Source organism: Cydia fagiglandana, chromosome 9 (assembly GCF_963556715.1).
Source record: "Cydia fagiglandana chromosome 9, ilCydFagi1.1, whole genome shotgun sequence".
In the NCBI taxonomy this organism is placed as follows: Eukaryota; Metazoa; Arthropoda; class Insecta; order Lepidoptera; family Tortricidae; genus Cydia; species Cydia fagiglandana.
In genome coordinates, this window is record NC_085940.1 from 20,028,001 (window position 1) to 20,053,921 (window position 25,921).

The window sequence follows — 25,921 nt, forward strand, 5'->3', positions numbered from 1 at the left end:
TCCTTGAAATGGAGTTATGAGGTTTGCGATTTAGGCCGACGAATTATACTGTCATTTTATAGAAATAGATAACTTGTGAATAATTAATTATATTAGTAAAAATTAATACATTTCATTATAACTTTTTATTGTTTCTTTGGTACATGGGCATTTTGGGCTGCGTTATTTATAATGTAATTAGTTATTATCATATTTGTGAAGCCAAACAATCTTTTTTTTATCTACTTATATTTCTCTTCACATATGGGGCCATATTACGGTTTATGCCTATTCATTTAAAGCTCAAATTGAATGGCACAACACGAAAATGTTTATTAACCAATAACAATAACATTAACAAATAAAAAGAACTACCTATTTGCAAAGTTATATACCTACCTATAAGTTACTCCATATTTTTCAAACGTGTGGATATCAAAGAGTAAAAGTATACTTAGTAATTACATCAGAAAAATATTCTACTATTATGAACTCACAGCAACTTGCTTCTTTGATTCATTTTCATTAGGTATTTTACCTAAATACTCTGCTCTCTTTGATTGAAACCATAAACAAACCGCTTGCCGCAACAACCTACTTGTTACATCCATATACAAGCTGTTTCCTAGCAACCGCCAAAAAATAAACAGTGTCATATCTGACACAACGAATTGTTTTTCTGATCGTAATACTTTAGTTATATAGATTTTTTATTTTATTTAGTACATAAACTAGTGAAATAATATATTTAACAATGGATGTAAAGAATTTGGAGACGTATGCCATAATTGGGTTCGATGGTAAGATGTACCTAATTTTATTTGTAAAAACTGTTTTCATTCGGGTCGGGTAGGTTTATTTATCTTTAATACAACGAAATGAGCTTACCTAAAAGTAAATACCATTCCAAATAATTTTGGTACTTAATGTTAATGACGCAGCGACCCAAAATGAGTCTTGGCCTCTGACACGAATACACGCCAGTTGTGTCGATCCTGTGCCATCTCCCGCCAGTTATCGGCATGGAGATCGCGCAAGTCCGCTTAGTAGTAGGTAAGTACTACAGGATAGTTAATCCAAATATAAAAAAATGTGAAAGGAAAAAATCAAGGTAAGTTTAAAAGTCCAACGTCGATGTGACTAAGAATATACAATCTCATTAAGATGATTCGGGTAATTACGAAAAGAGTTGCTTTGACGTGTTAAGTAAAAAAGCGCCCTAAATTGCACAGTGCTCTTCAATTAAAATTTTCCGTCTAAGATGTCGAGACTTAAATAAATTGCACAATATCATAGTCTAATAAAACATGGTCTTCTCTTCCCAGAGTGACACAAGCCTACGTCACAATAACATGGCCGCTATATATAGCGCTATCGCATATTATCATATAGCGCTGTCGCATGATGACGTAGGCTTGTGTCAGTCAGGTGACCTAGAAAAGACGGGAAGAGAGTACCAGGCGGAGTATATTATTATACCATGCACAATATCATCAGGTTCCGCGATTCGTGGCCTGAAAGTGCATCCCGACGGCAACCACATCATCTACCCGATGGGCAACAAGGTCTGCATCCAACATTGGACCAGCAAGCAGATGTGGTTCCTGAGCGGGCACACCAACAGCGTGTCGGCGGTTAGTTGTGTTGTAGATTAATACTGCAGTAACAGTGGCACATCTACTCGATGGGCAACTACTGCATCCAGCACTGGACCAGTAAGCAGATAAGGTTCCTGAGCACACCAACAGCGTGTCGGCGGTTAGTTGTGTTATATTGTCATAATTTCATAGAAGTTTGTCGTTTAAAATAACATTTGCACAGTCTGTGCTATCAATATTGCTGCGGACTTAGCTTGGTCTGGCTTTAAGTACCTAGATTTTTTTACTATTTTGCACAGTCGCCATCAGATATATCGGAGCGGCCAGGGTTTTCACAATATCTGAACAAGCACTAACGCCTTGACAATAAAGGCGTGCTCAGATATTTGTGACCACCTTGGCCGCCCCGATATATCTGACGGCGACTGTTCCTACTTTGAGCAGGTGGGTGTGTCCAGCGGCGGGCGATACATCGGATCGGGCCAGATCAACCATGTAGGATTCAAGGCCCCTGCCAAGCTGTGGGACTTCAAGAAGAAGACATTACTCGGAAGCCATGAACTACATAAGGTACCTACGCTGCGTTTATTATATGTACCTACTTTTATTACTTAAGTCATCAAATACATCAGGTTTAAAGAGCCGTGTGACTTTATAATAAGAAAATTTTAGGTAACCCTACTTTTTACAGGTTTTTTACACGCTAGACGCTAACATTTACAAGCGCAGCAAAGACGAGCACCTAAAGCTATCAATATCTCCTATGTTTTTCTCAGGTCCGCGTGGAAGCCCTAATGTTCACTTCGGATGAGCGCTACATGATCTCCCTAGGCGGCCGAGATGACGGCTGCGTAGTCATTTGGGACTGCGCCGCGAGCGCGGCGACAGGCACGGCGTCTGCTGCACGACTGACTACTGGGGACGCGGTTACTCTTACTGCGTTGTCGTGCCGGCCTAACTCGTTCGTTACTGGCGGGGACTGTGAGTACCCAGGCATCAATCCAACTCATTATCCAGCAATACAACTCTCCATCCAGCAATCATCTCTCCATCTAGTAATCCGCTTACTACTTACTGCCGTGGCGCAGCGGCCCGAAGTGGATCTTGGCCTCTGACACTAAGGAACGCCATGCTTCTCTGTCTAGCGCCGTTTCTGACCATTCGACGGGACCGAGCTCGTTCAGATCCTTCCCGACCTTATCGCACCAGCTATACCTAGGACGCCCAACCGGTCGTCGACCATCCGGACGGAGTACGCTCTAGTAATCCAACATCTATCCTTTTTAATTTATCTTGGCATTGGCATCAGCCTCGCCTGCTATTAGCCTACGCGGGCATCTTTCTCGATGCTTAACATCAGACAAGCACGCATGATAACTGCATGTTGTTGTGGCACCTTTATAATAATAACGTGTTATTTGCAGCAAACCTTCGCGTATGGAACATACGCGCCCAAAGCAAGATGCTGGACGTGGTGGACGTGGCGCTCGGCAAGTTGAGGAGAAGCGTCCTCTGTATCGCAGTCAGTGGCGACGACTCCTACGGCATTGCGGGGACCACGTGAGTCCATCCAATCCTGCATCCATCGATCCATCCCACCATTCATCCATTTATCCATCAGGATACATAGATTCCACCCTTCCAACTTCCTTAGACTTTAAAACAGGACTGTCACTGGGTGTGCTACCATGTTTTGGCTATTTAGTCGTAATTATTTTATTATTTTTCTCAGGACGGGAGACATGGTGAAATTCTCCATCAAATATCCTTCTGACCCAGGAGCAGACGTGGCGGACTGCAAGCCAGCCCTTATAGGTTGTTTGGCTAAATGTGGACCTTGGAGGAAAGGGAAGCGTCCGGAGGCTCAGTGTTACAGCCAAGGTAAAACCAACTCTTATACACTTAACTATTACGTTGTCAATCGTCTATCCTTGTATCTTGCCGGCTCTTATAGGTTGTTTGGCTAAATGTGGACCTTGGAGGAAAGGGAAGCGTCCGGAGGCTCAGTGTTACAGTCAAGGTAAAACCAACTCTAATACTTAACTATTAGGTTGCCAATCGTCTCTCCTTGTGTGTAGCCGGCCCTTATAGGGTGTCTGGCTAAATGAGGACCTTGGAAAAGATCGAAATCGCAATGTTCGCAGTCAATCGCAGCCAAGAAAGGTATCTGTATTAGGTGTTTCATACTTTTTGCTCAGAGAAGGCAAGGCAAAAGCTTAGAACCTATCGGCGACGGCAACGTGGAGTTTACTTTTTAATACGTCTTTTTTTGAGTTTGATTAACAATATGATAAAACGCCCTAGAGGTAGGTAACCTTTAAAAAATTCTGCCGGAACACCCCTCAGGGTTGCATAGTGTATCACTGTCATAATATTTTCCGATGTTATTTATTGCAAACTGCATATCACCTAACGGTGATAAAGAAAATCTCATTTTCTGACCTTGCAGGGGTGGAGTATATTTGAGTCGCTTAACTTCAAACTCGGGTAAATCCATCTGTCAGATTATGCGATTTTGGTATTAAGAAAAGGTAATAGGATAGCTATTTGCTGAGAGGGTCGAATGGATTTACCCGAGTTTGAAGTTAAGCGACACATTTAATCTGCACATCACCCAACGGTGATACTTAATTAGGGCTTACTGAAAATTCCTGGACCTGGCCACTTAGAAAAAACAAGTCGTCTCATATATCAGAATCCTGAAACTTCCAGTATGGCCCACGTAATAAAGAACATCTCATTTTAAACTTGCAGGGGTGGAGGCCATCCTCATAATGTCGGACGGGTGCTTAATCGTCGGCGCAGGAGATGGCACCGTAGAAATCCTAGACGAGATCAACTGGAAGGGGGAGTTCCCTAAGGGCAGGCTGCTAGACCCCACCATGCCGTACTTTAAAGCGGTGAGTCCGTCCTCACAATACTGAACTATACTCTGGAAAACCGCTTTGTCAGTAGGAAAAGGCGCGAAATTCTAATTTTCTATAGGAGGACCATCCTTCGCACCTACATTTTTTAAATTTGTCGTAGCATTTTACTAGTGATGGGAATGGGTTGCCAAACTAGTATAGTACAGTCAAGGAATTTAAATTCCGACCCATTTCGTACTTTGTCACAGTGACAACCGTATGAGGTCTCTAGCGGCTTTCATATTGATTGTCACTGTGACAAAGTACGAAATGGGTCGGAATTTAAATTCCTTGACTGTACCTATTGTACCTAATTTTATAAAAATATTTTGCAACACTATAAGTTTACACTTAGACCCCATCGCACGAAAGCTTTTTCAACGCGCGTTAAAAAGCGCTTGAATCTGTCTGCACTCTAAATTCGATTTAACGACCAAGGCTTAAAGTCGAAAATCCAACAACGCTTGATAAAAAGCGCCACCGCTATCGTGTGAATAAACACACATGTATCCATTTGTGTCATTCAAACGCTTTTTTAACGCGCGTTGTAAAAGCGCCCGTGGGAATGGGGGCTTATACCTACAGCATATCTACGACTCTATGAGGCTTTTTCTGAGCTCAGCATACTCGCGAAATCATAAATGCCCTTATGATGAGATATGCATAGGTTATGTTTAGGTATATATATATTGACAGAGACTCGACCGCTTAGTCGGCAATCGGCATACCTATATTCTTACCATGAAAATACCTACGCGGGACGATAAATTTTACACACACCATTTTTGTATTCAGAGTTACTATAGTTAGACCGTAAAAAGTCTGCAGCAGTTTTGATAGCCCACGCAGTGCAAGTGTCATTTTAAACGTCAAACTTCTATGAAATTATGACGTATAAATAACACTTCCACTGCATGGGCTATCAAATCCGCTGCAGACTTTTATTGGTGCGACTATACGCCTGTTTATCCATGTGGGAATAAGACCAATCTGCCATGAATCATTAATTTTGCATACACATAGGGTTTAAAAAGCTATCATCCCACAGCTCCGCTCCGCGAAGCTCCCCGGCCGCATCACCTCCCTAGAGCTCATGGAGTCCCCCGGCCAACGCGGAGCCGCGCGCAAGCTGCTAGCGGCCACGCGCACCAGCGAGATATACGCGCTCAGCATAGACACGCTAGCGCCCGTGCTGTGTGTCACGTGCCACCGCTGCGCTATCAATGATATAGCTTTCCCCAGGTATGTCAAACTGCCACGCCCCGCGAGATTTCGAGTACTTCTGAACTTTGGACACGTGGCCACACGGGAGCCGGACAACCTTGATGGATGGTGGATGGAGGACGGTGTAGTGGACAACCACCAACCCGCTGGGTACTGTAGTAAAGCCCTGCCAGGGATACATAGGCGCCTATTATCAGGAAAACAGAAAATCGTGCAGAATGGAGAGCCTTGGTACACAAAATAACGACCTCATGTGGTCGCGACCCTCAGTCATGAGGAATCGAGGAAGAAGGAAGGTAATTCTGCTGCTGTACATGGATAGCTAAGCTAGTATTGGGAAATATCGGGTTTTTATGTAGCCACTAAAACAATCTTTTACATACCACCAATCTTTTTACTGATAAAAAACAATCCAACAGTCAGAAGAGCGTTTGCAGCATCCATCCTCCCCGAACTTCTCTCAGGAAGGTATTTCTTGTATATCTCCTCCCAGAACTCGACGTGTTCTTTCTCGGGCTCCGTGCCGGGTACGAGTTGCTCTCCAATGTCCAGGTAGTCCTGGTTTTGTAAGGTGTAGGGGGCCCAGTGAGCGCCTAGGCTTTCGTCCGGTGTAGGGTTTCTGAAGACAAAATTAGCTTGGAATTTGGTAGTCCTAGTACCTAGGAGATTTGTGAGGTTAAGGAGGTGTGAGGTTACAACATTTGGTTGTCTTCTCCGCTCTGCTGGATTACAACATTTATAACCAATGCTATTGGTTGATTACCGCACGTCTCCTTTCATCTCCGCTCATCTAGAATTCAGCTATTTTGCTAAATTATAGTTTCGTCAAGGACGATAAAGGAATCCCTTTTATCGTCCTTGGTTTCGTTATCCAAGATTACTCTGCATGTATGCACCGACTTGGCAAAGTGCTATAAGGGCAGTTTCAGCTAAAAGTGTACCATTTACTTTTTTCAAAAAACCATCACCATCATAAAAAGAATTTTATTTTATAAAAATCCTCACCAGCAATATTATTAGGACGGATCCACAAGTATTTGTAATAGACCGGGAGATAGTGACACATTTTACTGGGTCATTTGTACCAGTATGGCGGTTCGTCAGGGGTCTAAGCATGTAATGAAGGAAAGAAAAATGATGGTCATAGCGCTGGTACCGGCGGCCCAATCGCGTGGGCGTTAGTCGAACGTGTCGGATAAAATACGAGTGTCGAACGATTTGTTCCACAAAAATCCTCGTATTATTCGATAGTCCATAAAAAAAAAGTAGACGGTAGCGTAATGCCATACTTCTCCGGTGTGACTTACAGCCCGCCATACTGAGGCGAACACATTAATTAAAAAGAAACAATTCAATCATTTGTGCCAAGCTAATTTTTGCACAGGTGATCATCGTCGAGCAGCCATTCATGGACATCACCATGCCATACTCTTCGGACGGTTCCAAATGGCCGCCATACCGCCGCAAGGGAGTTAATATTTTTTTTTTGCTAAACGATTTGTACCAGTATTGCATTTAAATTTTTGGAAAGTATTTGATAAAATGTGACGTTATTATAATTGCCATACTTCTAGTAGGGGGAAAAAGTGCTGCCATACTTGAAAAACTTATTTAATCGACACGTTTCAAAAATACGACTATGTATACGTAAAATAATTTTTTACAGCATGGCACCATCATATTCTGTTTTTTTGGATACAATTATACCTAAAAAAAAATATTTCAGATTATAACTACGGGGCGGACGACTGTGAGACTTAAGCCAAGACTTAAAACAAAAAACAATTTTTTTGACGATTTGTACCAGTATGGCATTTGGATTTTTGGAAATTATATGATGCAATGTGACCATTATTACCAAATACTACACGGACCGACAGACAAATGTATACGCATGCTACCTTGATCTATCGAAAGCATTCGATATGGTTAATTATGACATTCTCTGGCAAAAACTAAAGGACATTAACATGCCACCAGACTTAAACAAAGTCCTGAAGTACTGGTATCAAAACCAATCGAATGTAGTTAGATGGGCGGGAGCATGTTCGGATGCATACAGGTTGAAGTGTGGAGTAAGGCAGGGTGGATTGACCTCGCCTAAGCTCTTCAACCTGTATGTAAACGCATTGATAGAGGAGCTCAGCAGCACCCGTATCGGGTGCCATATTGATGGAGTATGCGTAAACAATATCAGCTACGCCGACGATATGGTGCTGCTGAGTGCCTCTCCCTGTGGGCTCACCAAGCTGATAGGTATATGTGAACGGTACGCGAATAGTCATGGTTTAAAATACAACGTTAAAAAGAGCGAATGTATGGTCTTTAAGGTTAGAAACAAGTGCCCATGTGATATCCCACCTATAACACTATACGGGGAGGTACTCACTGTAGTATCACAATTTAAGTATCTCGGACATATTGTGACATCTGACCTTAAAGACGATACAGACATTGAACGCGAACGAAGAGCATTGTCTATTAGAGCTAATATGATCGCCCGTAGGTTCGCTAAATGCTCTAAACAGGTCAAGGTCACTCTTTTCAGAGCGTACTGTACTTCCCTATATACTAGCGGCCTATGGGCGAACTACACAGCTACACGGTACAATGCTCTTCGGGTTCAGTTCAATAACGCTTTCAGGGTACTGATGGGGCTGCCGCGATACTGTAGTGCATCAGGGATGTTTGCCGAGGCGCGGGTTGACTGTTTCTACGCGAGTATGCGCAAGCGATGTACATCCCTGGTGCGCCGGATCCGCGCCAGTACCAACAGTATCCTGAAAATGATCTCGGAACGTATAGACTGTGTGTATCTCAACCACGGCTGTGCTATACACCTAAACCAAAATGTAAAATACGTACACTGATACCATAACTTGTGAGGCGAACTACCTAAGAAAGCGCAGAAATTGAAATTGATCGAAGTGACATTTAATCAATATTTTGACATTTTTCTATTAATTGACTTTATTAACTTTAACTTGTAATTTAAGGCTCTAATATTATTATTTATTTTCATTTAATCAAATCGTTATTATTATATCATATTTTGATTTCATTTCATTTCTTTCTCATTTCAATTAATTTATTTATCTCTATAACATGTGTAACAAAATGACATTGTATAGCATATAGAGCATAATACTAACAATAGTTTATAAGTCATAGTCGTAAGTACTAACAAAAATGATCTCAGTTGGTCCTTAAATAAATGATAATTAAAAAAAAAAAAAATTATATTTGCCATACTTCTAATAGGGGGAAAAAGGGGCACCATACTTGAAATAAAAAAAAAATATTGTACACATTTGCCACCTCCTACAGGTATGGCATTATGAGATTTCCATTTATGATCACACAGAAAGTCTTGAAAAAAAATTACAAGATGGTACAAATCGTTTTGCAATAAAAAAAAAATTAACTCCTTTGCGGCGGCCATTTGGAACCATCCGAAAAGTATGGCATGGTGATGTCTATGCATGGCTGCTCGACGATGATCACCTGTGCAAAAATTAGCTTGGCACAAATGATTGAATTGTTTTTTTTTATTAATGTGTTCGCCTCAGTATGGCGGGCTGTAAGTCACACCGGAGAAGTATGGCATTACGCAACCGTCTACTTCTTTTTTATGGACTATCGAATAATACGAGGATTTTTGTGGAACAAATCGTTCGACACTCGTATTTTATCCGACACGTTCGACTAACGCCCACGCGATTGGGCCGCCGGTACCAGCGCTATGACCAATCTTTTTTCTTTCCTTCATTACATGCTTAGACCCCTGACGAACCGCCATACTGGTACAAATGACCCAGTAAAATGTGTCACTATCTCCCGGTCTATAATAGTTCTTGATTGTAAATGTATTTTGTTGAAGTTTAATTGACACTTACCCGTATTTAGCGAAGTTGGTCCAAAGCGTCGTCACTGTCTCAATCATTCTGAACTCAGTTGAGTTCAAAGCGACCTCGATTGGGTACAGTTTCGGCGGGAACAGGTACCTGAGGTCATCAGCATGGGTCACGAACGTGCCTGGCCCGAGCGGACCCCGGTCTAATCCAAACAAGTCAATCATTATGTTCAACTCGGACTTGCAAGTGAACTTGTACAAGTAAAACTTATTACTGCTACTCTGTGCTATAATCTTCTGCCAGCGAATCGCGTCAAATACGAAATCCTCTAAAGACAGATACGTGATTATATCCCAAATATTCTCTTCAGTAACCAGATCGTCTTTTATATAACGATTCCTCATTTGCCTCCCGATTTCTAGTATTTGTTTCTTGTTGCAATGGTATCGGAGCTCTAAGGGACAGAAGAATTCTAAAAAATCAGCATACTTGAAAACGTTTTCGTAACGTCCTCTTATCACTAAGCCGAATATGCCCTCGTGTTCATTGTACCCAGACATCACGTCCACATCCTCGTGGATACCTTTCTCAAGAGCCTCAATCAGATCTTCGGTTAAAAAGCCCTCACTGTTGCCGAAATCTTTTTCAATCACGGAGGCAAAATGAGTAGCACCAGGTATAATTGCTTGTTCGTCGATGGTTACCGGAATGTTCAATTTGACAATAGTTTCCACAGGAAGAGATTTGAAATATTCGTAAATCGCATGTGGATCAGTGGATGTGAAACCTAATTTTCTAGCTAAAGTTATAGCTTTTTCTCTCGGTTCCAGTATCCGAGGCCAATGGGAGATAGGCGAACCGCTCTGAGCGATCGCTCTTTTGAACAGACCTTTAGACATTGGCGAAATCAAATGGTAAGTCACGCTAGCTCCTCCGGCGCTCTCGCCGAAAATGGTAACATTATCTGGATCGCCTCCGAATTTTCTGATGTTATTTTGGACCCACCGTAAAGCGGCGACCTGGTCTTTTAGGCCAGCGTTGCCGGGAACTTCTTCTATGTCCAGAGAGAGGAAGCCGAGGATGTCAAGTCTGTAGTTGAAAGCGACGAGGACGACGTCATGTCTTACTAGAAACTCCGGACCGTAATCCATGTCGCCTCCGTTTCCACTGAAGAAACCCCCGCCATGTATCCAGAACATGACTGGGAGCGGTTCTGTCGGGTTCAAGTCTGGAGTATAGACGTTTAGATAGAGGCAGTCTTCACTACCGACTGCGAGAGATGATGGAGTGACTTGATAGCAATCGGAGCTCAATTCTTTGGCACTTCTTACTCCCTGCCAAGATATTGGGGGCAATGGGGCCTGAAAAAAAAATACAAATTCTTAATTTTATGCAATAAATCAATCCTCTCCTACATATATAACATATATACCTTAAATGGGTGTGTAATGGTTAATATAATTATAAAAAAACTATCATACATTTGTTATAACGCCACGTGATATATTATTGTATGTTATAATGTAATTTTTAGGGTTCCGTACCCAAAGGGTAAAACGGGACCCTATTACTAAGACTTCGCTGTCCGTCCGTCCGTCCGTCCGTCCGTCCGTCCGTCTGTCACCAGGCTGTATCTCACGAAACGTGATAGCTAGACAGTTGAAATTTTCACAGATGATGTATTTCTGTTGCCGCTATAACAACAAATACTAAAAACAGAATAAAATAAAGATTTAAATGGGGCTCCCATACAACAAACGTGATTTTTGACCAAAGTTAAGCAACGTCGGGAGGGGTCAGTACTTGGATGGGTGACCGTTTTCTTTTTGCTTTTTTTTGTTTTTTTTTGCATTATGGTACGGAACCCTTCGTGCGCGAGTCCGACTCGCACTTGCCCGGTTTTATTTTTATTATACGTTTCCTTTATTATATTGTGATTTCATCTAAACTGTCATTGATATAATGCCTATTGTAATATAATTTTCAAATAGTATATAGACATATTTTATAATTACATCTGTTATATTATATTTTTGTATAACGTAATACTTCATACAATTTTATCAAGTATAAATACATATATTGTATAACATTTTTTGACATATTTATTTTACTGATAACGTAGTTTTACATACTTTTTAGTGACACCTACTGCTTTTGCTAGCTATTTTATTTTAGGGAGGTCGCAGTTCTAACCTAACCGGACCAATTTTTTCACGGTTTTCGTTCTGCGGGGGCCGCAGTTCAAACCTAACCTAAACCAATTTTTTTGCTCGAGTATTTTATTCTACGGAGGGTCAAAGTTCTAACCTAACCCTCCGTTTGTTAGGTAGTTATTCGTTTGTGCGGAGTCGCAGTTCCAACCTAACCTAACCCATTTATGTCATGCAACTATTATGTCATATAAATAATTATGTGATGTTACTTGTTATAACAAATAATATGCTTTAGAGTATGTAATAATTACGGCAATGTATATTAGACGAAGTGTAAATATACCTTATGACCATTATACCAATAATAACATTATGTATGCCGTTAATTAGGGTATTACGATAGTATGCCATTTATTACGTTATTCAAAATAACGATATATCAAACTATAATATATGAAAAGTAATTATAACAAATGTAATGCACCCACCTTTCATTTTTTATTTAAACATAAGTAACAAATAAATGTCGACTAGAATAGAATAGAATATAAAAACGTTTATTGCAAAAACCATCTACATACAGCACATATAAATTTAAAAAGGTGAATCTTATACACTAAACAGTAAAAACTATAAGTAGCTTAACTAACATGCAATTTGCGTGCGTGTTTCATCATTTTTCACAAATATGTTAAGTAATAAGTGCCAAGTGATACGTACTTTAAACCTGAGGTCCCCAACCGGTGGCAAGGCATAAGGGATACCTTTGAAGCTGTAGAAAGAACCTCCGTACTCATTCTGCTCATACGTTCCCTCCAGCGTACCCTCGTTTACTTCTACGAATACATCTGCTGTGGCTTGCACGACAAATAGAAATAACGCTGCACTCGGAACCAATATTTGACGCATTTTCATCTAAAGAAGTAAAAAAAAATTCTGAATTGTAATTCAAACCGAAGCCGATTAAATCAATCGCTGAAAAATATATTTTTGGAAATTACAGTAGTTTTTTGTCAAAAAAGGTAAAACACTCACTTTTTTATGCCGGCTTGTGTTACCTTAGTCTTGTCATGGTATACTAACATTTTGATTTTATAAGTAATCTATTATATCAGCTTTATCAAGTCATAACACCTTATCTAATATTTTCATGATCTTGTTATTCCTTTTAATCTTGACGTGACTTGACAGAAATGAAAGAAAGAATAGTCCATTGTCCGACGTGGGGGGTAAGTGGAATATTGTACGAGAGGCTATTATATTCACGACAGCCGTAGGCTGGAGTAAGCGAGTAATCACCCTAAGGTGATTTATGTGATTGACCTACTTTTTGTGAATCACCCTATGGTACGGTATTGTATGGTGGTAGGTATGGTATGGTCTGAGGTACGGAACCCTAAAAATAATGTTTTTTAAACTATATCGTGTTACATATCAAATGAAAGCAGAAAGAGCTCATTTTGATAATCTCAAATATATTTTTTTTGGAATTTTAAAATAAATACTTTAGAAGTTATTTAAGAAAATAGCCAAAAAATTTCCATTCCTCCCTCCCCCTTTATCTCCGAAACTCCTACCTCGACCTCTACGGGATTTTAAAGGCAATTCACTCTCATTACACTTATAAAAAAAACATTTTTATAAATTGGGAAATGTACAGAGCCCGTGGAACGCGAGTCCGACTCGCACTTGGCCGTTTTTTTTTTAATTTAGCCCCACATATGTATTACCTAACCCTTTGCCTATGTACATATAATTAAACTAAATTTAGCCTCAACTGTGTAATTAATTTTTGATATTTTTTTACGAGCGGCTATGTATTGCGTAAGCATAGGTACCTACTTGAAGTCACGCTAGATGTATGGACTATGGAGTCGCGCGCGAGAACTTCCAGCGGATAGGGCGGCACAAAACTAGGTCCTATTACGTGGGATGCCCCATAAGGTCGATGGCCATCCGTACCTGGAGGTGGACAGATTTCTATCGGCATAGAGAACACTCCACCAATAGCATTGCTTTTGTCTTCTTCAGCTTCGCTGAATTGCAACTGTTGCTATAGGTACCCGCTTTGGGTCGCTAATAAGCAAACGGAGTAAGTGTAAGGCCTGAGTGGACGCTCGGAGCGGAGCTTTCGGCGGGGCGGGCAGCGTGGCGTCGGGCTCACAAGTTATTTGAGCAGCGTGCAGGCAGATCATATTCGTATACGTTTGCATTTGTTTAACATGCACGCCGCACGCCCCGCCCCGCTGCACGCCCAACTCGAGCGTCCACTCAGGCCTTACACTAAGCGAAACCTGGAAAAATATCGATAGTCACTAACCATGTTCAAAGTTCAAGCATGCCAACAATAGACTATGTCGACCGCGATATGAACCGTGATTAGTGATTACCTTTTGTATTGTTGTTGTTTTGTTCAAAATTGTTATGTCATCAATATACTCATAATCCAGGCTCTGTTGATTATCGTATCAGATAATTAATCGACCTATTGATAATATGGCTAATGTAGGTAATTAAATAGTTTATCTTCTGCACGTAACTTTGGTAAAATATTCAGATAATTGAGGGATATGTCCAGGGCCGGATTAAGCATGTCGGGGCCCCTAGGCAGTGCGAAGCTCGGGGCCCCCTACATTTAATTCTGCACACAGCACATTCAGTACAGGGAAATAAAAGTTTGCGTTTTTAATTTCAATCTTCAGGCGTTGGCGAGCCGATCCAAATCGAAAGATGTCTTTTTCGCTCTTATTGCGTGGACATAAAGCTTTATTCTATCGGTTATTGCCGATTCCGCGTTGCGTCAAGTGTGGGGAGAGCCCTTTAGGCTTAAGGCCAATTCCCAGTGGAATACCAAAGATGAGAGCTTCAGCGTCACTTTCTTATCTACCTCTAATGGCCAATTTTAAGCGAGGCTAAAAGCTAAGCTCACTAGTGCCACAAAGTTGATTTTCTCAATAGTTAATATTTTGAGAGGCTGCCGTTGTCCGACCATAAGACCAAACGCCGGGTCACATGATTAGAATCAACCTTATAATAAAGAATTTCCATATATTAAAATTACTTAAATTACTAGAGTTAGACCAATATAAGCCTGCAACAATATTGATAGCACTCGCAGTGCAAGTGTTATTTTAAACGTCAAAACTTGTATGAAATTATGACGTATAAATAACACTTGCACTGCGTATGCTATCAAAATCATTGCAGACTTTTCTTGGTCTAGGTACCTCTATTAATTCACCAGTCAAGTTAACATGTAGAGACAGGGTCAATGAAAGAACCAAAAATAAATGCGAGCGCAGCGAGCGCGAAATTTTTTGGAAATATCGCAAATTGTGAAACCGTGTTAAAAGGTTCTGTTCTATCGATCTTCACCTGGGCCTAAAAGTCCGAAGTGCCCCAGTGAGGCGAGCTTTCATGCGAAGTCAAAGCCGTGCTTCATCAGGCTTCAGGATAAATAGTTCAGCACAGATACGAACCAATATCCTTTGTATTAAAAAATGAGACCGCATGCCGAGCTTGGCGCAGCGACGCCAAAGGCTAAGCTGTAGTAGAGGAGATGTGGAACACAATAAACCAATGGTAAATTGACGCTGAAGGTCGAGCATTCCTTTGAAAAACTGGGGACACTTTCGTCTTCTTTATTTTTCTTCGTTTTAATCAATCTATTCCTCGTGATTCTGAGTCGAAATAACCCAAAAGTTGTTGGTTGTTCGAAAATTTTTTCGAACCATTTTTCCTGAAAACCTCTATTATTACAACTTTACAACACGTACCTACGCAGAATGCGCCTCGTAAACTTTTACGTATTGCTTCAATTTTATTACAATATTTCATTAATTAAAAGAATGGATCGAAAAAAATAACAAAGCATATTCATTATTCTATGTATATAAGTATGTATTTATCTATATAAGTATGTATATCGTCGCCTAGCACCCATAGTACAAGCTTTGCTTAGTTTGGGGGTAGGTTGATCTGTGTAAGATGTCCACAAATATATTTATATTATTATTATAAGAATAAAAAAATTACTCATGAATTTTGAGCCTAATATGGGAAAAAAAATTATTTGTTGCGCGCTGAGCCGCCGGGGCCCCCTAGCCGAGGCGGGGCCCTCAAGCCGAGGCGGGGCCCCTAGGCAGTTGCCTACTTTGACTTAGGGTTAATCCGGCCCTGGATATGTCCCTACTTGTTTATACATACCTACATACATGAAGTGTTTTAAAGCCTTTAACTTAGAACGGTGAATATGAAATTCTCCTCCAAATAGAGTGAACCTGATGGAGTATCTGAGTAGGTAGTATGTTAACCCGCGCGACGCGATCGTCGCAATTCTATTAAAAATAATGTCTGTGTTACAACAACGCTACCTATACCGGGTGATGTGGCCTGCAACAAGAGCAAATAATTAAAACATAGATTGTACTCTTCAAAGGAGGACCTTTTGTTCAACAACTTTTAAAATATGAAGTATGAGGAGTACAGCCTACGGTTTAATTTTTTGCTCATATTACAGGCCACACCCGTATATTCTACATTCTCAGGGGCATGTCAGGCGTGTTCGCGACGGCGGGCTCGGGGGACGTCCGCGTGTGGTGCCTCGAGACCTGCCTCGAGCTGCTGCGTATCTCCGTGCCTAACTTCACGTGCAGCTCTGTGCTGTTCAGCGGCGACGGCAAGTCCATTGTCTCTGGTACGTTCAACTTTATAATCACATCTTTTCACACAAGCAAATTGAATTCTATATAATGTTTCTCTTCTATTACCCAAGAGTCCAATTAAGCTTTTAACAGTGGCGGATTTGCAGTGTCGGCTGCTCTAGGCCCCAGGCCTTGTAGTAACTACTAGCCACCCCTTTCTCAGCACCCATCTATAGACTGTCGCCCTACTGTCACCCCTAATATCTCACCGCCATGCGGGCTTTAGATCAAATCCGCCACTGGCCTTTTAATGCACAAGGTAATGTATAAATATGTGAAAACTGTGTATGTGTATGTTCAGCTTGGAACGACGGAACAATCCGCGCGTTCACCCCGCTCACGGGCCGGCTGATGTACGCCATATTCAACACCCACAACAAGGGCACGTCGGCGCTGGCGATGAACTCTAGCGGCACCACGCTCATCTCCGGGGGGTGCGAGGGCCAGGTACGATCAGTGGCGTAGCCAGGGGGGGGGGGGGCGGTCCGCCCCGGGTGTCACCCATTTAGGGGTGACACCCGACCGTGAACATCAGTAGTGCCACCTATAAAAAATCGTAAAATGGAGGCGATGGAGCAAATCCTGAGCTATTTAACAAAAATTACAATTAGGTACTCTTTTCAAATATATTTTACAATTTTGATTGAATTTTGAGGTGACACCCACAATTTCCGCACCGGGTGCCACCCATGCTAGCTACGCCACTGGGTACGATCACACTGTGTTACGACTTTCGTAACAAAGTTAGCTGTCTGCTTAAACCGACTCTAATTTTTCTACTTTCCTCTTGTGGCTAATCTTTAGTCTGTGCACCACAGTTCTGTCATATGAAATTGTCCAACGTGTGTGTAATTAGCCATTAATTCCAGGTCCGCGTATGGGACATAAAACCAGAGAAGCAGACGTTGAAGAAGGTGCTGAAAGAGCACAAGAGCCCAGTATCCGCCATCCAAGTGTCGCCCAACGATTGCGAGGCCGTCAGCGCCGGCACCGACGGGTCGTGTATCATTTGGGACCTGATGTGAGTGCGATCATCCTCTCTTGTTGTTACTTACTTTCTTCGGCCATCTGAGCAGAACAGGTTCAGATAGTCTGGAGAATCCAACTGGCCGCATGGGAAGCGTAGGTGTGGACGTACGGCCACGCCGAATAACATCTGAGACTAAATCCACATTACAGGCTATCATACACTCGGCCCAATATTGAAGAGCCGTAGGTAGAGTACTGGTGAAGTATCCATAGTCGTCACTTCCCTCAGTCTTAAGGATACGACAAAGAAGATTTTGCTCGTAACGTTTGTACAGGTGTGCAAGTTTCAAAATTTTTGGAATATGAAAAACTTCGTTTCATTTAAAAAATTACGAGATTCCGATTGGCATTTTTGGAGAATAATTTGAAATATTGTGCTCTTTTCGTCAGCTGGTCCGTAGTTTTTTCAGGTCTCGGATTGTAGCGGTCCGACACGCCCGTCGTATTACAGGTGTGCAAGGGGGACGTTGCTATATATATTAGTGTCCGACCGAAACATGTTTTTTTGCCGAAACCGAAACCGAAGGTTCGGCATTGGCCCCAGTTTCGGCCGAAACCGAAACCGAAACCGAACCTTTTGAAGACTTGTTAAAATTGTGGGAAATATGTCATAAAATCGCTTTTTAGAGGAGAGGCCAGTTCGTAGAAACTACCTTATTTACGATTTTCGTAGAACCGAAAAGGCTTATAACGACAAGCGGTATTGTTGGAATCAGCATGGAGTCTACTGATTATCAAAATGCATGTTGTCGCTTCTTAAAGTGCTGGAATGAGTTTTTATGACGTCACAAAGTCGGCAGTACTAAGTTTTTAACTTTTTTTCTTTTATATTTCATTAATATGCATTTTGATCATCAGTAGACCATGCTGATTCCAACAATACTACTTGTCGGTATAAACCTTTTTAGTCCTACGAAAGTTCCTATTCTTCAACTTGGCCAGTCCACTATTTATACACATTAAGACTGCATCGACCGTCCAGTGGCGCCTTGATTAGGGAATTGTGTTTTCTAATAAACCAATTAATTTATGTATACATTAATCAGTAGGTATATTAATATTGTTGTCCTACTTGTTCCCCAACTTTTGATCTTTGTCACATGTTTAGTTTCATAGTACGAAGTACGATTTCGTAAGTTCGGCCCGGCCGAAAGGTTCGGCCGTTTTTTGGCCGAAACCGAAACTACGGCCGAAACATGATTTTTTGGCCGAAACTGGCCGAAACCGAAACCGAAACCGAACCTTCGGTCGGACACTACTATATATACGTGTTTAGCGCTGTCTCGCTCACACATGTGGACCCACATAAGTCTTAGAGCTACTTAAGGGCCATTTTAGTGGTTATTGGACTTAGTTATAACCTCCATTTCAACCTCTCCAGGTCGCTGTCTCGCCGGCAAGTGATGTACGCGAGCACGCTGTTCATGTGTGTGTGCTTCGAGCCGCAGGGCTGCCAGCTGCTGACGGGCGGCACGGACCGCCGCGTCGCCTACTGGGAGGCGGGCAGCGGGAACCTGGCCAGAGAGGTACCTTTATATACAGCCCCAGTACACAACATATTTATTATTTAGGACCCGCTATTTACAACCACTTGCCTGACAATATCAGAGATGCAGCTACTACCGCGGCGCTCAAGGTTAGGTTAAAAAAGTGGCTCTTGCAAGAGCTAGTTTATGACTATAATGAATTTTTCCAATTACCTTTAATGATTTAATAATATGTAACTATAGAATATAATATAATAATATGCAAGAATATGCAATTATGATACCTATGTGCTTCTACCTATACTTAAAAACTATTGTATACTTACTGATTTAAAACGATGTGTTATTAATAATAAATTTCATTTCATTTCATTACACTGGCATCGATGGGCCATGCCAAGCCACTGCAACGGGGCCACATCGGCGATGGCCATTCGTCCGCCATTATATACCATTGCCTCCTGTACACAATGGCGATGGCTTGTCATGGACCATCCTTGACCACTGTGTACTGGGACTACTGGGGCCTTCATGCCAAGCCCAAGTCACTGCCAAGTATCTTTACGAATATTTCATTGCACTGCATTTGTACACTACACCGTCATTTCGAACATTCCGTCATCGCGGTGCCAATCGTACTAAAGGGGCCCACTAATTAAGCCTTTATAAGGCAGAGGGAATATATTTCCCATCTGATTTTGAACTTTATTTCAAAGTGGTAGAGTTCAATTTTGCATAATTCCTGACACCCTTATGCCTTATAAAGGGTTAACAATCCGCCGGACGGCATCGGCCTGTCATTTGTTCGGAACTGTCAAAATATTGTTCTAACTGACAGGCCGATACCGTCCGGCGGACTGTTTATCAGTGGGCCCCTTTTAAGATCCCGTCAATCTTTAGTCAACCGCGAGAGAATCTAAAATTGGTTCACAAAATAAATAGAAGTCTAGTGAAAATAAATAGAGTCAAGAAAACAAACATAGCTATCTTTTCCTATCATCAAAGATAATGGATCAAGTACCTAATAAGATGGGTAAAATCTAAGACAATTTTGTGCTTTGAATTTAACAGGTAAACGAGATGGCGCTGTACCTACATTGTGCGGTAACTCTGAGTGTCAAAAGTTGACGTTTAACTATTCAGTGACCGCAAAACATATCAGTACAGCGCCATCTGTTTTGGATGTCAAACTAAGGGACACTAAGGGGCAAGTTATTTCTTGGGCTGTGCCTCTCTTTCACAATCAATTTACTTTGCTAGAGTCTGGCTAGCCAAAAATTGTTGACAGATATTTCGTTGTTGTATCACCAATTGTCTATGATTTGAAAAAAAGCTAAAAGTCAGTTGTCGATTTATGTCATTCATTCAAATTGTTTGCGGTTTTTATGGGGTTTATTTTAAATAATATTAATAATTTCTATGCTGAGTGAGGTTCACAAACTATTATTTAAGCTCGTAAATAATTACGACAATGTGCGAAGTCGACGTGTAGCGTTGTATAATGAAAAAGTGCAATGTTTACAACTTCTAACCAAATGTAAACAAAATACGAGGTTGGTGCTCTATAAATATTTTGATACTTTAAGTACTAGTTCTAACATTTGCCGATTACTTTGATTAAGTACGTGAATTTATTAATGCCTGAATCTCATAAATAGGACAAGTGTATAAAGAAACGGATAAATTAAAAGTTCTGAAAAATATCTATAAAATCTAAATATTGGAACGTAAACATGTGTGTTTGTCGTTGACTGTACTTTAAATAGTGGTAGAAATTATGTGAGCTGACTTTGAGTGCACTTAAACGTTTATTTAGCTTATTTCCTTAGGTACCTTATTTGTGCACAGAATATCAAAGATATTGTCTAGTATCAAAACTATAATTCCTACTACACAAAGTGTGACCAGCCCAAGATTTTTTGAATTTCCCGCCAATAATTTAGGTAAAATTCAGCCAGACTCTATCATGAATCCACTCTACTAACTGTACTGAATGTTTGGTCATAGTTGGAGGCGAGCAAGGTCGGAGCGGTGAACGGGCTCGACATATCGTCCGACGGTCAGCTCTTCGTCACTGGCTGCAACGACCAGATCGTCAAGGTATTATGGTTTCAGCATTAGCATCGGTAGTAGTAGTAGTAGTAGTAAACTCTTTATTGTACAAAAGGACATATTAAACAAGTTTTTGGCAAAAAAATCATTTTTGATACAAGCTTTTATCGCTGACTGTACTTTTTTTTCCACACTGACTATTAATACTCATCGAGACAATTCTAAAAACCCCAAACACAATTAGGTTTCGTTCTCAGAGTTCCTATGGCCACCTCCGGTCTCCATCATCAGATCAGCTCGATGACACCATAATATTGCATTGTCACATTTGTCACCCGACTTACGTATGTATGCAAAATTTCAGCTCAATCGGAAACCGGGAAGTAGATCAAATTTAACTTGCAAGATTTGATTACACACAGACAGACAACGGTCAGGTGAAAGTAAATAAAAAGCTTGTAAAATAACATACAATTAGTAAGAAGTACAGTCACCTGCAATAATATGTTACTCTTCGAACGCCGCAAAAATATGTGACACGCTCTTATGGCTCTACGAATAAGATCGTGTCAGATATTTTTGCGGCCTTCATTGTGTAACATATTATTGCAGGTGACTGTACAAAGGCATAGCATAGTGGCATCAAAGGCCGAGTGGCACAGTAAATTGGAAGTTCAAAGATATTGGCATAAAGCCGGGTAAGTGCGATGTTGTGTCTGTCTACGGTTCTTGAGGATATCAGTCAAAGAATTTAATTTCCGACCCATTTCGTACTTTGTCACAGTGACAATCAATATGAAAGCCGCTAGAGACCTCATACGGTTGTCACTGTGACAAAGTACAAAATGGGTAGTAAATTAAATTCTTTGACTGTACGGAACCCCAAAAACTTATCACTAACACATATCGCAATTATTGTGCAAGAAGTGTGTGTAGCTGTTTTTGTTTTGATTTCTAGATTGACGAATCTAGCAACATAAAAACTAGTTTGATGTATTCAGAGGGTACTTTAATACAAAATACAGTACGTAGCGGGCCCCTTTTTTAAATATATTTCGTTAAATAATCCCGATTATTTAGCAGTGGCGCTAGTGTGCACGTTGACCTTTGACCACCAAAGACGTCAACTGACGCGCGCGGCTTCATACCAATATCAACCTTCGTGCATTCTGATAAGGTTTAATGAAGCGCCGCACACGATAGCCGTGGCGTTCAAAGGTTTAATGATACATTCGTATTTTGCTTCTACTGTTTTCAACTACAAAATGTTCATTGTTCACGTTCCAGGTCTGGAGATACCAGGAGGGCATCTACACACACATGGGACTAGGGCACGCTGGGGCAGTGACTTGCGCTAAGTTCTCGCCGGACCGGCGGTTCGTGGTGAGCGCCTGTGCTGCCGGCAGCATCATCGTGTGGAGGACACCCGAGGTATGTCATACCAAAAGACCGCCTGAGGTATGTCATATACCATACATGACTTTACGACAAAATAAATGAAATGAAAGAGGGATAAACAAACATAGTGGAGTAAAGATGATTAGTGATGTAAGCACAAATTATTTTGTGCGAGTACATTGACCCGGCCGGGTGGCTAGCCAAGATGGCATTCGCTTTCTGTCTCTATCACTCATCGCGACGTCAATTGTCATGTTGGCTAGGCCTTCTGTTCCTATCTCAATCGCACGTGCGTAGTTATATTGCTGTCCCGTCCATGATAGCGGTGTCAATGCCACTGTGCGAGCGGGACAGCAATAACTATATGCGTGCGATAGAGATAGGATCAGGCGAGTCAATGTACGAATCCTTCGTGATCGCCCTATAGTGTCAAATATTACATCGTATTATTAACTGTGGGATTTCGTTTCAGATATATCTACAATCAGACAAGGGGTCGCAGCCATCATCAGCCAAGCAAACCCAGGACCAAGAGGGGCAGGGGGGGCAGAAGAAACCTCAGAGCCTTGAAGACGAGCTGAGACTGCCGCTCTCGGATAAACCAGACCAGGAGAAGAAGAAGGCGGCAGGGGATCGGCAGCACAGGGTGCCCGCGGCACCATCTAAGGTCTGGACCATTCCTTATCTTGAAACTATAGCTTGGACACCTGCTTTCATCATCTTCTTGAAAACGAACCAGTCATCAGCCAAGCAAATTTAGCAAGAGGGCCAGAAACCTCAGAGTCTTGAAGACGAACTGAGACTGCCGCTCTCGGATAAACCAGACCAGGAGAAGAAGAGGGCGGCAGGGGACCGGCAGCACAGAGTGCCCGCGGCACCATCTAAGGTCTGGACCATTCCTTATCTTGAAATTATAGCTTGGACACCTGCTTTCATCATCTTCTTGAAAACGAACCAGTCATCAGCCAAGTAAACTTAGCAAGAGGGCCAAAAACCTCAGAGTCTTGAAGACGAACTGAGACTGCCGCTCTCGGAGACCAGGAGAAGAAGGCGGCAGGGGACCGGCAGCATAGGGGAGGGATAAGAAATGGTCCAGACCTTCTAAGGTCTGGACCATTTCTTATCTTGAAATTATAGCTTGGATAGCTGCTTTTATCATCATCTTCTTGACAACGACGCAGTCATCAGGCTAGCAAATTTAGCAAGATGGTTATAAACATCAGAACCTTCAAGACGAGCTGAGAGTGGCATCTCGGATAAATTAGAGCAGCAGAAGAAGAGGGCATCAGGGGACCGGCCGCATTAGGTTGCCCGCCGTACCTTCCAAGGTCGCCATCATAGACTATCTACAATTTACAAGCTTTTATTTAACTTGACCTGTAGTTTGTTAGTGTAGGTCAAAACTTGGAAGGTAAATTTGACTTACTTCCCAATTTCCGATTGAACTGAACTTTTTCATAAAGTATCTCATTCTTTGGGCTTCTCACAGTAGGTACTTAATTCTCACCATGAATCTATTATATAACTGGAACTGGCATGAAAGGTGGGGGGAACTGGGGGAAGGGACCGAACAGTATAGTCTTATGTACTTTTCAGTAGAAGTCGCAGCGAAAGAGCTAAGTTATTATTTGTCCTTGTCTCATATTTTATTTGTTTCTCACCGTAAATTTAGTATGGATTATGGTGGGCAACAAATAAATTCGACCAATCGTAGGGTCGCATTGCGTATATTTTGTCTCTCACAGCACGCGTATACCACTTCTATAAAATCCTACCTTCTATGGTCCTCACTCATCTCCCCTTTGACTGACGAGACAAGTTAGACTTGTGTGATGTTTGTGAACTGTATGGATACTGTATCCAGGTGGAGAAGATAGAGGCGATGGACACGACGCGCAGTAGCGTGCACTCGTGCTGCCCGTGCGACACGGTGCGCTCCGCCGGGCCCGCCGCCGGCGCCGCGCGCAGCCCGCCCGCGCCCAAAACCCAGCCCGGCAACAATAAGGCCACAGGTATTACCTATACAGTACTATAAATTATGATACAAGTGCGAAAAATAGAAAAATTCGCAACGAATTAAATCGGCACGAGTTGCGAATGCATGCAGCATATGTGAAATTTGCACTAGGGGTTCTGATAAATTATCTAAGCCATTTAGGTAATGGAAAATTAAGTTTAGGACTTGTTTGTATTCCGATTACTTGTTTCAGACAAAACAAATAACTTACCGACGAAGACGACGAGCAAAGAATTCGTCAGTAGCGGTGGGGGCGATCGAAAATAGCGATTACTTGCGAACTGTTTAATGCGAAATCTTTGGTTTAACACATTCACTGCCTGGAACCCACCTAGTCATCATCATCATCTCAGCCATAAGACGTCCACTGCTGAACATAGGCCTCCCCCTTTTTTGGGGGGTGAATGCCATAATCGCCACGCTTGGCAGGCGGGTTGGCGATCGCAGTCGAGTACACCGAATTTGAGGGACGCTGCTGCCCGTCCACCGGTGGTCTTGGACGTGGTTTTTAGGACATACCCGAGTCCTGGACGTAGTTTAAGGACGTACCCGGGTCCTAGTAGGCGCTCGTAATTTTTGCTCAGATGCCAGACAACCCACTAGCCGGGTTACCGCTGGTAGCATAGTCTAATAAAACATGGTCTTCTCTTCCCAGAGTGACACAAGCCTACGTCACAATAACATTGCCACTGTACATAGCGCTATAGCATATCATCATATAGCGCTGTTGCATGATGACGTAGGCTTGTGTCAGTCACGTGACCACGAAAAGACGGGAAGAGAGTACCAGGCTACGCAAAAGAGCGTACCTAACACATGACTGAAATCGTATTAATCGTGTTATTTTCTTTTGTCTGGCAGTGAATGTGTTAATTATAGCCAGAATAGATCTGACCATATTTAATCTAACAGACTGAAGTGTATAATATAATATACGTTTTGAAATATTTGATTTCTTTTATTTCGTTCCCTGGCATAGACCCTGAAAAATGTATTGTTAAATAAAAACTTCACTAAACCATAAAATAAATAATAGTACTAGGTACAGAAGATTCACTTTCTAACAAAACGCGTTTATTAAATATGACCGCAAGGTGGCGCAAGCGCGAGCAGGCGTCCGTTCCGTAGCGGTGCGCGGCAACTTTTGCTGCTAGACGCCAAAATTGGTGTCAGCCGCGTGTACTTGTGGCAACGCGATGAAATCGCGGAGTGAGCCACGCCTGACTAAACAGTGAGTTAACCCTTTACCAGGCTGACATTTCAAAAATGACAATCGAATGTCAGTCTTAATCATCGAAAATAGAACACATGTTTGAAGTGCCGTATGTGGGAAATATGTATATAACTAAAATCCTTGTCGTTATCTTAATTGGCGCTGAGGACAGGATGCAGTCAAGTGCAAAATTACTTAAATGTGCAATGAATTGGAATAACTATATAAATCTGCCTAGAGTTTAACCCTTTACCAGGCTAAGGGATACATATTTCCCACATACGGCACTTCAAACACGTGTTCTA

At 41.8% G+C, this 25,921-nt stretch overlaps 2 protein-coding genes across 2 annotated transcripts; one reads left to right on the forward strand and one right to left on the reverse strand.

Moving 5' to 3' along the window:
• The first annotated feature begins 387 nt into the window (after positions 1-387).
• LOC134667665 (cilia- and flagella-associated protein 52) lies at positions 388-24,670 on the forward strand. Its single transcript, XM_063525087.1, has 17 exons — positions 388-779; positions 1,477-1,613; positions 2,022-2,147; positions 2,354-2,558; positions 3,002-3,137; positions 3,310-3,458; positions 4,332-4,477; positions 5,532-5,725; positions 16,265-16,413; positions 16,722-16,867; positions 17,290-17,441; positions 18,831-18,975; positions 20,944-21,036; positions 22,276-22,419; positions 22,859-23,053; positions 24,251-24,398; positions 24,597-24,670. Exons 1-17 carry the CDS (start codon positions 734-736, stop codon positions 24,668-24,670), a joined length of 2,385 nt encoding a protein of 794 aa, XP_063381157.1. The 5' UTR covers positions 388-733.
• Positions 6,061-12,626, reverse strand: LOC134667535 (juvenile hormone esterase-like). Its single transcript, XM_063524958.1, has 3 exons — positions 12,438-12,626; positions 9,604-10,922; positions 6,061-6,326 (listed from the first exon to the last, which is right to left on the reverse strand). The coding sequence occupies exons 1-3, from the start codon at positions 12,624-12,626 to the stop codon at positions 6,083-6,085; spliced, it is 1,752 nt and encodes a 583-aa protein (XP_063381028.1). The 3' UTR covers positions 6,061-6,082.
• Positions 24,671-25,921: the final 1,251 nt, after the last annotated feature.